This window comes from Phyllosticta citribraziliensis, assembly GCF_038025025.1.
Source record: "Phyllosticta citribraziliensis strain CPC 17464 chromosome Unknown J3D65scaffold_5, whole genome shotgun sequence".
In the NCBI taxonomy this organism is placed as follows: Eukaryota; Fungi; Ascomycota; class Dothideomycetes; order Botryosphaeriales; family Phyllostictaceae; genus Phyllosticta; species Phyllosticta citribraziliensis.
In genome coordinates, this window is record NW_027117342.1 from 1,719,885 (window position 1) to 1,734,369 (window position 14,485).

At 54.2% G+C, this 14,485-nt stretch overlaps 4 protein-coding genes across 4 annotated transcripts; 2 read left to right on the plus strand and 2 right to left on the minus strand.

Moving 5' to 3' along the window:
* Nucleotides 1-340: 340 nt before the first annotated feature.
* J3D65DRAFT_336771 (uncharacterized protein) lies at nt 341-2,709 on the plus strand. The gene is made up of 3 exons (XM_066795456.1): nt 341-851; nt 985-1,229; nt 1,280-2,709. Exons 1-3 carry the CDS (start codon nt 494-496, stop codon nt 2,531-2,533), a joined length of 1,857 nt encoding a protein of 618 aa, XP_066656307.1. The 5' UTR covers nt 341-493; the 3' UTR covers nt 2,534-2,709.
* Nucleotides 2,710-7,204: 4,495 nt separating this feature from the next.
* Nucleotides 7,205-9,385, minus strand: J3D65DRAFT_336880 (uncharacterized protein). The gene is made up of 3 exons (XM_066795458.1): nt 9,189-9,385; nt 7,392-9,120; nt 7,205-7,334 (listed from the first exon to the last, which is right to left on the minus strand). The coding sequence occupies exons 1-2, from the start codon at nt 9,306-9,308 to the stop codon at nt 7,426-7,428; spliced, it is 1,815 nt and encodes a 604-aa protein (XP_066656308.1). The 5' UTR covers nt 9,309-9,385; the 3' UTR covers nt 7,205-7,334; nt 7,392-7,425.
* Nucleotides 9,386-10,193: 808 nt separating this feature from the next.
* On the minus strand, nt 10,194-11,527 carry J3D65DRAFT_645623 (uncharacterized protein; the record flags this gene model as incomplete). Its single annotated transcript, XM_066802219.1, has 2 exons — nt 10,194-11,049; nt 11,100-11,527. 2 exons carry the CDS (start codon nt 11,525-11,527, stop codon nt 10,194-10,196), a joined length of 1,284 nt encoding a protein of 427 aa, XP_066656309.1.
* A 195-nt stretch (nt 11,528-11,722) lies between these two features.
* Nucleotides 11,723-14,484, plus strand: J3D65DRAFT_622608 (ribonuclease H-like domain-containing protein). The gene is made up of 3 exons (XM_066800087.1): nt 11,723-12,759; nt 12,899-13,526; nt 13,576-14,484. The coding sequence occupies exons 1-3, from the start codon at nt 12,214-12,216 to the stop codon at nt 14,361-14,363; spliced, it is 1,962 nt and encodes a 653-aa protein (XP_066656310.1). The 5' UTR covers nt 11,723-12,213; the 3' UTR covers nt 14,364-14,484.
* The last annotated feature ends 1 nt before the right edge of the window (nt 14,485 follows it).

Consider the following 14,485-nt stretch of genomic DNA (forward strand, 5'->3'; position numbering starts at 1 on the left):
GCCCGCAGCCACCCGCCTCTTCCGCTCGATAATCCTCTTATAATTGAGTCCATCTGGGATACCTCCCAGGAGCTGCCAACAGCTTTGCAAACTCTCTTCCGGCCGCTCCCGCCTGGAAAACTACCAATCCGCTCTGGCTGCGTCGAACCCGAGTCAGTCACCTGTTTGTCGTCCTATGCGCTCTAACGCGCCGCTCCCGATCATATATGTTCTGTTTCGGCACTTGCGCCCAACCTCACTTCGGCTTGGCCACACTCCTCCACTGGCGGCCTCCTTTTGTCAGCAGCTATACACGCTCCCCGCACTCTCCAGTCGTGTGTCAACAATTACCACTGGGCCAGTTGATTGGCGTTGGCCCCATGGACAACCACCGCCTGAACTTATTGCACAACCACTTGGCACGTCTCGCCTTCTGACCGAATTATAATCCTTTCCAACCTGCGCATGGCGGCCTTTCGAGGCCTGCCTGTGAGCACCTAGGCCGGCGGCTCTGATGGATCCCGTCTCGCGATGGAGGAGGCCATGGGAAGAGGGACCCTCCGCCCCTCCCCCATGTCAAAGTCAGCCCAATTTGCGTCCAGTTGACAGAACCGGGTACGATCACCAACACTATGCCCACTCGGGATCTGGCATTTCAACCACTCAACCCATTGGAGCTACTTCGCCAGTCTCGGCGCGAGCTGGACCAACTCATTGGAAGGAAGAACCATCCACGCAACACTGGATAGACTCCATGTCGGACAATACACCGGGTCACGTGCGTACCCAGCAGCAATTTTCACCAGAATCGCCACGAAACAAGAGACGCCGGGTCGAGTACAATCCGCGGCCTGCTCCTGCTGCAAGAGAAGGTTTTGAACACCTGGACCCACCCAGTCACGCACAGCAACCTCATGGTATACTATCAACCCTTTGCCCTCCATAAAAGGTTTCCCTATTTCGTTCACACGTCCAGGAACGCAAACTAAAAACCCTTGATTTTAGGATTTACAAAAGCTCCCGCCGCGCACGGTCCCGGATATTATCAGCCAGTGTCGCCTCAAATGGCCATGAATCGGGCAGCGTCTTTTGGGGCATCCCAGCTGAGCGCTGATCGTCCTTGCTGTGACTCACATTGCCGAGGAAGAGTATGTTCGACGCGTCGGGCAATACTGGCAGAGGTCTTGCATCTCATTCAAGACCTTCACAGCAAGATCAACCAGCACGCCAACCCGTCACACCCCGTCATAGTAAGGCTGCGCAGTAAACGACATGATGCATTCGAGCTGACCAAGTCTAGGTGCAACCAAAGCCACCACGCCTATCTCTAGATGACGGATTGGCTTTTGCGTTAGAGACTCTTCGTGTAAGCGCTGTCACCCTCCAGCAGTTGGGAAACCCCCCGGAACCCAAGCCCGAGTCACGTCCTCCAACAATGAGCAACGCTGCGGCTTTGGATGAACTAAGGAACGAAATGAAGTTGAGAGCTGAGCAAATCAACCTTGATCAAAGGTCTGCAGCTGCTCAACCACCTTCAATTGTAGGACATGACCCCTTCCGTACCAACCTCCATCCCAATTTTCATGAAGTTCGGCGCCGAAGCTCTTCAGTTGTTGGAGGTGCTACGTCGCCTCATGCATCCCCGACGACGGCGTCTCGTCCACATCCGGGACTCTCTGCGGCACAAATCTCGCCGCCTGCGCCCGCTCACCAAGCGTCAAGGATGCTTCCTTCCCCAACTTCAAGCCATATCCCGCCGCCTTCAACAATCCAGTCTTTCCCTTCGCCGCCGCCATCTTTGTCGCAACCGCAGTCTTCTGCTCATTTGGCCCATCTAGCTGCGCTACAGCACCAGATATCACTCAAAACCCTCGCCCTTCAAACCCTCCGGCAAGAATATGACGCCCTTCTCGCGAAGCTTGATCGCCAGCGGACGAAGTGTTCAACGCTCGAAAAGAAATTCGCTGTCTCGGATGTGGAGCTCAACGCGCTCACCGTCGACAAGGAAGAGCTCGAGTCCAAGACACAGGCATTGGAGCAGCAAGTTGAAGAACTTCGGGAGTCAAGAGACGAGGCGCGTCGGGGCGAGGTCAGAACAAGCGCGCAGTATCGCACTATCGTGGAAATGGCGAGCAGATTGCAGAAAGGGGCTGCTGAAGAAAGAAGAGCTTGGGCTGCCGAGCGTGAAGCGCTTGTGAGAGCTGCGAGAGGAGACCCTTCATCATGTTGTGGGGAACAGGGTGGGTTGAAATCGCACGCAGTCGACCTGTCAGCCGAAACTTCGATCCATTCGCCCCCATTCGACGACGAATCTGGCCCGGCGAGGACGACAAGCGCCCCGGATATCAGCAGTGACCTCGAGAATGCCTCAAACCAAGTGATCGAGGCCTTGCGGGTGGAAGTTGCCCAGTTGCGCTCGCGGAACCAGAGCTTGGAGGCCGTGTTGCAAAAGCTGCAAGTGGAGATGGAACCCTTGAGATCGGCAGTTTGCTTGATCACCGAAACTCAAACAAGGATGGAGGAAGCAGCTCGAGAAGCTCTTCGCGTGGCATGACAATATCAGCCTCCAGGATCCATGACTCCTCAAGAAGGGGCCAGTTCGGCAGTTCTCTGACTAGTGGCTTCCGATACGCCATCAACGCCAAATCATCAAACGACAGTAGTGATACCCGGATGATCTGATCTATTGCGAGAAACAATCTTTTCTGGCTTGGTTCTTGGCGCCTTTTTTGTTTCAGAAGTAGGTGTCACTTTTTCGAGGGATCAGGAAACACAGGGAATCATCCATTTTTACGATGCTTTACTGAACCACGGCGCGTGCTGCGCTCACTACTTGTCCAAGGGCGGGGAACGGAAGCATCTGACATAGCAATATTTGTCAAGCCTCGTCCATCAATTGATCATCATGCGACAGAGCATCTTGCCGCTCGATACACGCATTTTTGAGCGCACCTTCCACAGAGACAGGGTAAGAGATGTCAAGAATTACAAGGCCAACGGCTCACAAACAACAACAAGGTTTCAAAGGGAAATGCCGATCCTCACTCAGCGTGTATCCAGTTACATCATGCTGTATCCCAGACGACTGGACGCTGGAACAGCGGGCGCGGGTGCCACTGACTTGTGGGCGTTGTGCCGGCTGCGCCCACGACGCATCCCTGATGACATGCTTTGTCCTCGCATGCACCCCTGAGCTTATGACCATTAGTAAACCCGACAAAGTTTGTACTGTTTCTTACCTTCTTGGACTTTTAAAACGCAGCCACTGAAATGGTCGTACTCGTTACGGCCGTACTCGCGCACGCGATGACCTTCCCATTGCAACGCTGGAAATCAAGGATCACGCCGTTAGTGATGGGAACCTCTTTGCTCCTGCAGCAGACGCCACATTGAATGATATGCGAGTACGCTTCGGACGCGTACGCTTTCGTCCTGCCACACATCACCATGTTCAAACATGGTCGCCGACACCCAAGATCGCCGCTATCAGACTTCTTCAAGAAACAATGCTGAGCCCTACGCCCTCTCAGCCGATGCATCTCGACGCTTGGCAGCTGATAGATGCAGGCAAAAGCGTCAATCACTGGTTCTAGGCATGGAAGGCAGATTTGCCGATTCCGTTCATGTCCGGTTGGGGTGCATACCGAATGTCAAAAGGAACAAAGGGAATACGTGAACTGCGTGAAGGTTCCGAGACTATATCGAAACGGAACAAAACTTCAAGCAGACCACACCTGCCATTACCCTTGAATGATGACTCGAACTCGAGATTTAGACGTGCGGCGTCTCCACGTTGTTACCACCAGGGCGCTTGTTCCTAATGGATCTGCTTCCTGGATCTGGAGCATGTCGAAAATGTGCCCAGACTTTTCGCGCAATGCTCAACCAGTCACAATGAACGACGCCGTTAGTAAATCACCTGATCACCTACTCCACCACCAAATCGCCCTTTTACTCATTCTACTACCTAGTCACTTGTGCAAGAATAGCAACAGCGCAGCGACGAGTCGTCGTGTTAAGCGCCGCCACATCCGCCGCCCGTTTAGTAACGAGACCGAGTTCGCTTCGCCTCTGATTACCACATCACAGCCCCTTTGGTTTTCTGTTTAAGAAATCACTGGAAAAAGCTTCCCCGCTGCTTGGATTAACGTACGGGGTGACCCCCACAAGCCATGAATTTTCAGCGGAGACGCGGAGACGGACTGATAGCCCCGCTTTGGACCGTCCGCCTCGCCCGAATGGCACGTAGGTATATGGACCTCCGTTCCCGTAGTGGACTTTTGAATTCGTCAGTCAGCCATCAAACGGGAAATGGGTTGCGCCGCCTCGGCGAAAACCAACATGTAAGCACGACGAAAGAAATGCAATACAGAGCTCTTTGTTTTGCCAAGCTAACATCTTCAGTCTACGTATTGCGGGATTTCTGACCTCCTCTCAAGAGACACTGCTAGAAAGCAGCAGAGTGATGGGAGTATATCCAAGTTGAGCTCATTACGTAACCTTTGACTTGAGGGAAGAGTGAGGAGAGCACGTTTTCCGATGATGGGTCACGCAACCGCGGAAAGATCAGAAGTTGGGCAAATGCATCTACTATTCCCGCCGCCTCTCGTTTCTTGTACCTAGTCCAGGGCTTGAGTTCCACCAGTCACTTCCACTGCGTCGCATTGCTCGCCACCACCAGACAGGCTGGGGGTTTCCGGGTGCTCAATACCCGACAGCCGTCGACCGTTCCCCCTCGGCCACTGCGAATCAAAAGCGGACAGCAAAAGCCTTTCGGTGTTATCGTGGCGTCTAGCAAAACGGTTCTGCCTTAAGGGAGCAACGCCAAAAGTATCGTATTCGGATTCGGAACGGGGTCAACAACAGGCGGCTGACTGTGGCGAAGTGCTAGCGCATCATCCAGCTGCCTGGCCGGCCCACGGTAAGATCGACTATAGTTGGCAAGCGATGGTACGTTACGAATTTGGGAAAAAACCCCCCCGGATCAGCGGTTGAGCGGCCGGTTTTAAGGCCCTCGTGTCCATGGCCTGAAGGAGCAGCACAATTTTCCAACTGTAACTGTCACTGTCGACCGGGTAGCCAGCCAGTCATACCCGCTATACCGAACGGCGGAGTGGGCGCCGCTGCGACTGGGTTCCTGCGCGCGCCGGTCCAGGTACTTGGGTCTTGGGATGCGAGCGTCCGCGGCAAATGGGAAATAGTTGCGAGCACGACGTCACTTGGCTGTGAGCCTCTTGGAATCTCTGGGAGTAGCAGATCCGCTGTCGGCCATTGCAGGAAAATCCGGCTTTTCGGTGGGTGAGCAGGCAGCAAAAGGTTCCGAACCGCATTTGGCTGCGCACCAATAAAGGCTCGTTGTCGTGTCGCCACTCGCAAATCTCTGCCAAAGAATTAGGAAGCCGGACAGGCGGTTCGACGCGTGCTGCCTTTTGCTGTTGTGAATAGACAAGTCGTTGGACGGAGCGGTAGGGCGGAGGTGCCTCATACATACGCGGCTAGGCAATCAAGTAATCACCTTGTCTTCTTTTTTCGCTATTATGTCTGCATGTGAATGCGGCACGCACGTGGTGCGGTCCTTATGCACGTGCAGCTAGCCTGCCGCGCCTATCGTCGACCTTTGTTTGCATGCGAGTACGAGCAGAAACAGCGTAGTCCCATGGTCGATCACGTTGTATTCGAGAACGCTGAAAGCCGGTCCCGGATGAAAGAGAAGAAACAAAGTTGTTGCTTGTGTGGCCCAGTTTCCGCTTGGCTCTGGCTTATTTCCGAGCTCAGGTACGAGGAGGAACGACATTTGTTGTAGGGGCCGGCCATCATTCATGATGGTTCCCTGATATGGCGCCACATGGATTAGCTACAGGTTACCCGGTGACGAATGGACGGTAGAGCGGACGGTTCGGCTGCAGACTAGCTTTCCATCGTTTTGCTCGCTCCTGATTGGCAGGGGTTATTCCGTTGCTGCTGCTGGTGGTTGGGATGATGCACATGCCGGGGGAGCGAGTTGTGTAAGTGATGGTGGTTGCATCTGGCTCGAAGTCGAGTATGAGTGCTTCGAAGAGCAGGAGAGAGGGGATCAATGCTGTTGATCTTGATCTAGTGGAGACTGACAGCGCAACATCTCTCGAGCGGGGAGAGTTGTGATCAGTAACTCGCTCAGCGTGACTCCGAAACTCAAAAAGGCTCGGGGTTACCAAAAGCTATGCTGGACTTGGAAACTCACGCCGATGTCCGACGAGTGCAGAGTGTACCTGCATCCGTACCAACGTGTGCCAAGCCTGTCTGCCTACTGTCCTGACAGGTCAAGCCTTTTGGCAATCGGAAGCCATATTCCAAGGTGAAGCTCATACATTAAAGCATCATGAAGTGATCTACCTTCCGACGATGCGATGTCCTACCGCTGGGGGAACCTTGTAACGATAGTTTAACTGTTCTAGATCTTATACATATCTACCTAGTCGCCTTATAGCTGTCTTCGGTCTCGCATTCGAAACCTTACCAGTTCAGCTAATTTTCCCGTTCTGCTGCCTATCGCTCTGCTTCTGAACGCGAGAAAAAAACAAGCTTTTGTATGGAAAAGTATTGATGAGACGATGGGGAACATTTAGCGTTGATCGTCCACGGCGCCGGAAGCTTCGGTTTAGCAAAGACTTGGCGGCCAGGCTATGATGAGAAGAGGTTCAAGTTCCATGCTAGGGATTCTTTTCAGAAGGTCCGCTTGAAAGCTTGGCTTGCAAGTATTGTAAGAGTAAGTGGACTAGGGCGTCTGGCTGGGCGAATTTGGCCAGACTCTTCGCTGGACGGGAGGAACTTGAAACTAGGGTAACCTAGTAGAACTTACGAACGTCATTCGCACTCCAGGATCAAAAATAACCGCAATGTCGACATTGGACGGACTTGTACAGTAAACAGCCAGGTCGGTTCCAAGACGCGGATCGGCCGACGGCGAGGCTTGACCGATTTTGGAAATTGGCGGGAAGGTGTTCATAAGCCTGGACAAGACGACTGCGCAGATGCAGGAGACGACGGGGCATGGCTGTTTCGGCTGTGTGGTGCCGGGTCATCTTTGAACAGTTAGGCTTTTTGTGCACTGCTTGGCCAGTCTCAGTGTTGAGAGCGTGGGAACGGGGATCGCGGATGCCAACGCGGAGAAGGTTCCGCCCGCTGCGGAGGCTGAACTGTACTAAAGCAGCCTTATAATGGAATTGTCAAGTTCCGATCGCCGTGACGCCTCCATAACTCTGGCTCTTGTGGTCATGTTTCTACGCCTTCGATGGAGCCGATGTCGTGACTGCTCGGCGATCTTGCTACTCCACAATTCTTGCGATTTTCATCACCATGTTTCTGCTCAGTCTAGGCTTCTTCAATGAGTTGAATGTCTCAAGATGCGGAGTCAGATCTGGACCCGGACTCACACCTCGCGGATTCGAACCACTTTATCTTTCAGTCCTAACTTTCCAGACTGAATTCCCAGACGCAGCGCTCACACATGCACATGCCACCCAGTGCTCCTTCAGCCCACTCTCTCCGTTCCTTTGCTGGAAGGTCAATGTCACAGTAGTGACTGAAGATCTCCTCTCCCCGACGGAGTCCCGCTCGCACCCGCTCCTGCCTTCCTTTCCACTGCACCCGCTCTTCCCGTGCCCAGAACCGCATGTTGCCATCCCAGTCCCACCTCACATTCGGATCGCACGAATGGTTGGCGAGACACCACAGCGGATGTACGGCGCCGACATCAGGCTTGCCGTCCCGCCCCTGACGCGCCGAGGCGGTTCCCCTGAACTTGGCGTACAGAGTGTTGAGTATCCAAAAGTCGTACTTGTCCATGGTGAAAATGTTGAGATCCATCTTTTCCAGCATGTGAAGAGGAATCATGACATTGGCGGAAAAGCTGAAAGGAAGCGTGCGGGAAGCACCCCCGAAAGCATCGGTTCCAGGGGCAGAAGATTTGATCGTGGCAACTTTCTCCGAGGGGAATGAGTAATCGCCCCAGATGAACCTGAGTTCGCCTAGATCCAGGGGGTGCACGTCTTGAGTCTCTGCCATGGCGAGAGCGCGCAGGAGCAGCAGAGAATACAGAGCATCAGCGGCCTCGGCAGCAGGGGCATCTTTGGCAATCGCCTCGACATCGTTGCCACACAGCGCAGTGTGATAGGATTCTTGAGCGAGATCGTGACAATCCTGGCTGCAGAACACAATGTCATCGCATTCCGCGCAAAAGACGCAGTCACTGGCGTTGGGCCCGTGGAGATCAGGAAGCGCTGTACCACACGCATCGCAGTACGAGTCGTGAAGCCTGGCGTTGGCTGTGAGTAGCGACTTTTCGTCCAGTATGAGGTCGCCTGGGGGCACATTTTCCTTGACGAAAACACCGAGCTGCTTGATGATCGCGGATTTAGGTTCCGCGTTCTCGGTCGTCTCAGACGCGAGCAAAGGCAACTCTGTCACTTTGGCCTCTAGCTTCGGCGCGACTTTCTGTATTTGCTCGTTCAAAAAAGCCAGAGATTCTTCAGAATACCTGTTAGGCTCATGATCATTCCATGGATATAGCTCGCGGCGGACCATCGTCCGGTCGGGGTAGTCCTCGACTGTATAGTCGTCTCGAGTGGCGAGGTCGATGCCACGAGCCGCAAAATGCGATTTGATCCGTTCATTGACAGCATCTTGGATGGTGCGGAGACGCTCGTTTTCCGGGTTGGCCTTGAGTCCTCGTTGGCAGAATTCATACGCGCTTTTGAGACAGTCGCAAGAGAACAAGTTGGCCGCCAAGCAGGTATATGTTGCGCTCGCCAGTACGCTCTCGGTCCACGAACGCAGCTCTTCTTCTTCGACGCTTGCATCTGCAGGCTGCTGAACTTCTGCGCCATTGGCACGCCGCTGGCGCAACATCTCCTGTTCAGCTGTCTCCCACGCCTCATCATGATACTCGCCCGACTCATCCAGCACCTCATCCACTAGTAACAGGGCTTTGTAGGCTTCACCAGCTGCCAGGTCTGGATATGCTAGGACTCGGTAGAGCTCGGCAACTTGGAGGCGAAGCGCGACGCTGTAGGGCGACTGGGAAACATCGTTGCGCAGATCAGCAAGACGATCGAGCAAAGCTTCTTTGGGACCAGGTATAGGTTGAAGAGTCTTTGGCGAAGTCTAGGGGAACATCTGCAAATTATCACTACTGTGACCTCTTGGCGGCGGCGGTGGTAACATCGACTTACCTGGGACTTGGACGCGTTGTGGGGAATGGATTGGGTCGTGACGGAGCGAGCAACGCGATCAAGTGCTGTTTGAATTTCCGAGAGGCTGCCAAGAAAGGCAGGCGAATCCAAGGTGGCCATTTCGCATCTGTTGGTGGATGCGACAACGTCGAACGAGGTAGCGACGACGTGGTTGTGGTTGGAAAATTGTTATCTTATCTGATCCGCAGAGGGTGAGCATCGAGCGGCTCTTGTAATTGCCGCACGCGCTACATCTTAGGTACCTAGGTACCTGTACGGAAGCCTTCCTCGTGCTCTTTCAGAACAGAACGTAAGATAACCTGACGCAAAACTTACGCTGGTTCTCTTCCTCTGCCAAAAGGAGCGGCATGGACAGAGTTTGTAAGCCTCAAACCTTCCTCAACCAAGTACGTAATGTCCACATCGCATAGACAACATTCAAGAGAACTCAAAACATCACGTCCGGTCCTATCACAACATTGATGATTACGCTCCAACCCCTGCAACACCTTCGTCACTAGAAAACAGCTCGAATGCTCTGAAGTCATAACGCGTAGATTGCCTAAATCCCTGAGTCAACGGCCAGCCACACAACCGACCACCCAGAAGCTTCTTGGCCGCCAACCACACTCCCTTGCATGTCTTGTACACCATGTACACACCCCTTATTAGTTCATCTGACAATCTTGAGTCTCCTCGACAGATGCCGACCTCCAAACAACAGGGCTAAAACAAAAGCCGAAGTCCTATCCACCTAGAGCCAACGCCAGTGCCAACATTATCCCATCCCAAACCAAACTCAAGGCCAAGACAAAAGAAATGCATGGAAAGGGAATCATTGAAAGCTCCAAGACTTTTGTCTAGCAGGGTCTTCCGTGTCCTTGTGAGAAATCCAAAGAGAAATATTGACAAGAGAAATTAGAGAAAAGTCGTGACGATGCTGAACTCAGGCAGGAGGGAGAGAGCAAGGGGCCGCCACCCTGTTTACACGAGAATCCATTGGTCTTAGATGTAGGACACTTTGACGCCCATACCGACAGTACGTCTAACTCTCTCCCACGACAAGCGCAAGAGCCGCGCCACCTTTTCCCGAAGATCGCGCCGGCCAAATGCGAGCGCAAAGGCTATCAGGAAAAGCAACATTCGGAGGAATGCCATGGGGTTCTTGGTCAAGTTTTGAGCAGCCTGCGTGAAGCTGGCTTGTAAAGCGCCGATTAAGGATCCCGCACGATTGGCAATGGTATTGGGTGGACGAGGCGGCAAGCCCTTTTTCGCGGGGCGTGGTGTGCGCGCAGGCGCAGGAGCGGATCCAGTACGATTCACGGCGGAGTTGGGTCGAGGAGACTGGGTTCTGACTGGATCGGCGGACTGGCGCAGTCGCCGCGCTTCTCGGTCTTGTAAGTCGCGCAGCCGGGCCTCTTCTTCCTCCGTCTCTCGGCGCCTTGATTCAGTTTCTCGTCTTCGTTGTTCCAGCTGCTCTTTTTGTTGCTGCCTCAACTCGGCCTCGCGTGCCACTGAGAGCTCTTGCTCTTCCTTGAGTCCATGGAGTGCCAAGTGAAATGCTTCCTTGCGCTCGTCATCAAGGACTTCACTCATGCTAATGAACTCGCGGGCATAGTCCCACTCATCGTTGCGCGGAAGCACGTGAAGAGTGTAGAGCTCCAGCAGTTTCAGGCGAGCATTCAAGTCTCGAGGGGTATTCGATCCATGGCTCCGGATTCCAGACCGCTTTTGAGTGTGAAGTGGTGACTGCATATGGGAAGTAATGTCGAATGTCGGCTGAATGGAAGCGGAAAGATAGGTCTCGAGGCGCTGCTGTGTCAAGCGTTGAGAGGGAGCATGTGTCAACAAAAGCGTCGCCCTGCGAATCTGTCAGCAGAATATCAATGCGCGTGGACGTGGACACCGAACAAATTGATGACGACGTCGGCATCCACGCTGCCCTCGACACCGCCGTATCCCGCTTGCACCACCTCTTCCCAGACGGTCCCGTCGCGACACTTTGCCACGAGCGCTTTCCATTTGGTACTGCCAAAAGCGTGTTTGCCCTCCTCGGGCCCCAGCTCGACGACGGAGTTGAGGAAGGTCAGGTAGAAGCTCCACACTTTGACTCTGGTCCCGCGACTTGCCCATGCGATTGGGGCCAGAGGAGATTGTTGAAGAGCATCGTCTTGCGCATTGTCGGAGGATTCAGGAGCGATGACGGGTTCGATGGTTGAAAGGGCTTCTGGGAGACGTCGGGTCAGGAAGAGCTGAGCTGCTTGGCGGTATGTCTTTGCGATCTGCGTGGTCTGTGGGCGCTGGGAAGCCGAGAGTGACGTGACCGAGGTCGCGAGCATGGTCGAGGGCGCAAGAGCGTCGTGGTAGGCCGAGTGCAGAACGGGCGGCGTCATGCCATGGACAGGAGCGTACTCGGGGTCTTGAGGGTGTGGAGGAGGGAGCGGGAGAGCAAGGACATGGCGGTGGTGTTTTGGGCGCGTGGACGAGGAATGTGAAGGCGGCGCGAGGCTAGTAGACCTCGGCAAGTCGGAGATTGACCGTCGTGCTCGCAGAATGCACCATCCCAAGCCACACTCCAACGGCTCTCCTAGAGTCGTGTTTCGGCTGCGGCACTCGATTGTTTACGGCAAGCAAAACGACACCATCGTGAGGTCGTTGGCGGGGTGCATCTGAGGCATGGCTTGACGGCTCTGGTTGGCCGCTTGCTCGAGTGCAGAGCCGTGGTGCACTGGCCGGCTCCCCTGCTGATTTCCGCCGTCCTGCTCGGCCGTCAATCACTCCACCTTCATAGCTTTCCTTACATGATCTCTGGGTTGGATCCGAGGATCGATTGCAGCCATCATCGCCAGGAAACTTTTTGCTTGCACTCCCCGCTTGCCCGTCGTGGCAAGTATTGCTGCAGTCAAGTGGGAGCGGCAAACGCCACTGGCCCTATTTGCGTCATCCATCTTCACCTTACACCGAGCACCAAAAGAAACCATCTCGCTGATCCTGCCTCTGCAACAACCTCTCTCCCTCCGACACGATGGAGGTCGACAAGGTCTCATTCCCTGGCCGCTTGCTGGAAGTCATCGAGGCAATCTCAAGATCTCACTTTGTGTCCTTTGATCTGGAGCTCTCTGGTGTTCCAAGCAAGACCAATTCAAACACGCGCATGACATTGGAAGACCGCTACCGAGATGTGAAGGCTGCAGCTGAGCGCTACCAGATCCTTCAAATCGGCTTGACTTGCGTTGAGCAAGACCTGGCCGAAGACAAGTATATTCTGCGCCCCTACAACTTCAACATCAACCCTCTGCTTGATGAGCGCCTGAACATTGAAAGGATATTCGCCTTCCAAAGCGGCGCGGCAGAGTTTCTTCTGAGTCACGGGTTCCGCATGGAACTTCCAATGACCAGCGGGGTGCCATACTTGTCCAGAGACGAAGCAAAGAAGGCAAAGAAGCTTGCATATGCAAGATGGGACAAGTCGACCGTCCAAGACGTCCAGCTGCAAGAACACGAAGTAGACTCTCTCGAATTCATCAAAAAGGTCCGCATCGCTGTCGACCAGTGGGAGCAGACCGGCGAGGTAAGTCATTTGGGTGACATGGGACGCATAGAGGTCCTGTCAAGAACCTCCAGCATTGGGAATGGCCAGGCCTTGCTGCGTTCGCCTTTGCGCTTTGATACTGCATCGTCCTTATCCGTACCGCTCTAACAGCTTCCAGCCCAGTCCGGATTTCCTCAACATCGTGTGTACGGATCCCACTGGTGAACAACCCCTCTATCCAGAACTTGGCAACTTTGAGAAGCGGCTTGTGCATCAGCTCATTAGAGCCGAATTCCCTCGACTCGTCACCATCAGCAAGCCGTCAGCCATACAGATCATCAGGTATGACGAGGAGCGAGAAAAATCGATCCTGGAGTCGAGGAAGAAGAGACTCAAGATGCAGATTAGTCGTCAGATCGGATTCCGGTGGATAATTGAAGCCCTCTGCGGCGGAAAGCTCGACATTGACGCCAGAGACTTTCTGTACGATGCCGAAACTGGCCACGCGAAAGCGGGCGACGTTGAGGACGTCAGAACGCGCTTCACCACGGCTGCCCATGCCCTCAAGACCAGACGACCGGTTCTGGTAGGTCACAATTTGTTCACTGATATCATCTACCTCTACCGCACGTTTATCGGCGAGTTGCCCGATACGCTCGAAGAATTCAGGGAGAAGACACAGAATCTCTTTCCAGTCATTGTAGACACAAAATATCTGGCAACTCACAACTGCGGCGACATCAACCCCAAGTCTTCGTTGGAAGAGATTGAGTACAAGTTGCGCAGCCAGGAGCTCCCCATTCTCTGTAAGCTTCCCTCAAGACCTTGTCTTGTGTCGATCGCTAACTTGAGCAGTGACGCATCCCCGCCACTACAAATACCATGGATCATCGACACTCCATGAGGCTGGTTACGACAGCTTCCTCACGGCCATCATCATGGTCCGTCTCTCGGCCAAGCTGGAGTCCGAGGGCACTTATTTGCAAGAAATGACGACCCCACGCACAGAGGCCGAGCCCGAGACATCTTCCCTGGCCAGCAATCCTGCACCCGGAGTCGTGGCTGCTAGCAAGGGCTTGCTGACGACAACGCTTGAAAGCATTACCAAGATGCTGTCTGTGCGATCCAACGACGAAGCAAAGCCAGGAGGTCGGCCAGCACCGTTGGTGGACGCATCGACTGTGGTACCAACTCAAGTGCCGGCAGGCGCGGTCGTCAATGATTCGAAAGTGGAGGACATGGCGTCGGCGAACATGGAAGGTGCTGTGGGCAAGAAGAAGAAGAAGAAGAATCGGAAAAAGAAGAAGGAGACCAACGTGGAGAAGGAAGCAAACGACACCAGGTCGGCAAAGGGTTCCAATCAGAGCCTCTACTCGTCGCACAATCCATACGATCGGTTGGCCAGCGTGGACTCGGAGTTCAACGACGAGAACGAGGGATTCGATCAAGTCGACACTGGCGAGGCACAGGGCGGGTGGGACGAAGTGCAGATGGCGGAGGAGCAGGAGCCTTGTGCGGTTGAATTCGGTCAGAGGGAGCCTATGGCGCTGATGCCCCGATTCGAGTCGGACTTTTGGCGCGTCTATGGCAACAAGCTGCGGGTGTTTGGCACGCAGGAGAGCGTGTGGAAGTTGAGCAGGTGAAGAAAAGGCAGCCCAGGGATGGAAATTGCTGCACGGCTGATCCTGGGGCGGGAAGGCTGGGCTAAGCCGGTCGGGTTGCATGGGGTGGCGGGGATGAATCATGCACGACAGAGACTTGACTT

What these genes read in the sequence shown, in the direction of transcription:
- J3D65DRAFT_336771 (XM_066795456.1), top strand. Translation starts at nt 494, where the DNA reads ATGGATCCCGTCTCGCGATGGAGGAGGCCATGGGAAGAGGGACCCTCC. An exon ending in TGCTCCTGCTGCAAGAGAAG is followed by an intron (nt 852 to 984) that starts GTTTTGAACACC and finishes CCTTGATTTTAG; the next exon opens with GATTTACAAAAGCTCCCGCC. An exon ending in ACCCGTCACACCCCGTCATA is followed by an intron (nt 1,230 to 1,279) that starts GTAAGGCTGCGC and finishes GACCAAGTCTAG; the next exon opens with GTGCAACCAAAGCCACCACG.
- J3D65DRAFT_336880 (XM_066795458.1), bottom strand. Translation starts at nt 9,308, where the DNA reads ATGGCCACCTTGGATTCGCCTGCCTTTCTTGGCAGCCTCTCGGAAATT. An exon ending in ACAACGCGTCCAAGTCCCAG is followed by an intron (nt 9,121 to 9,188) that starts GTAAGTCGATGT and finishes ATGTTCCCCTAG; the next exon opens with ACTTCGCCAAAGACTCTTCA.
- J3D65DRAFT_622608 (XM_066800087.1), top strand. Translation starts at nt 12,214, where the DNA reads ATGGAGGTCGACAAGGTCTCATTCCCTGGCCGCTTGCTGGAAGTCATC. An exon ending in AGTGGGAGCAGACCGGCGAG is followed by an intron (nt 12,760 to 12,898) that starts GTAAGTCATTTG and finishes AACAGCTTCCAG; the next exon opens with CCCAGTCCGGATTTCCTCAA. An exon ending in CCAGGAGCTCCCCATTCTCT is followed by an intron (nt 13,527 to 13,575) that starts GTAAGCTTCCCT and finishes TAACTTGAGCAG; the next exon opens with TGACGCATCCCCGCCACTAC.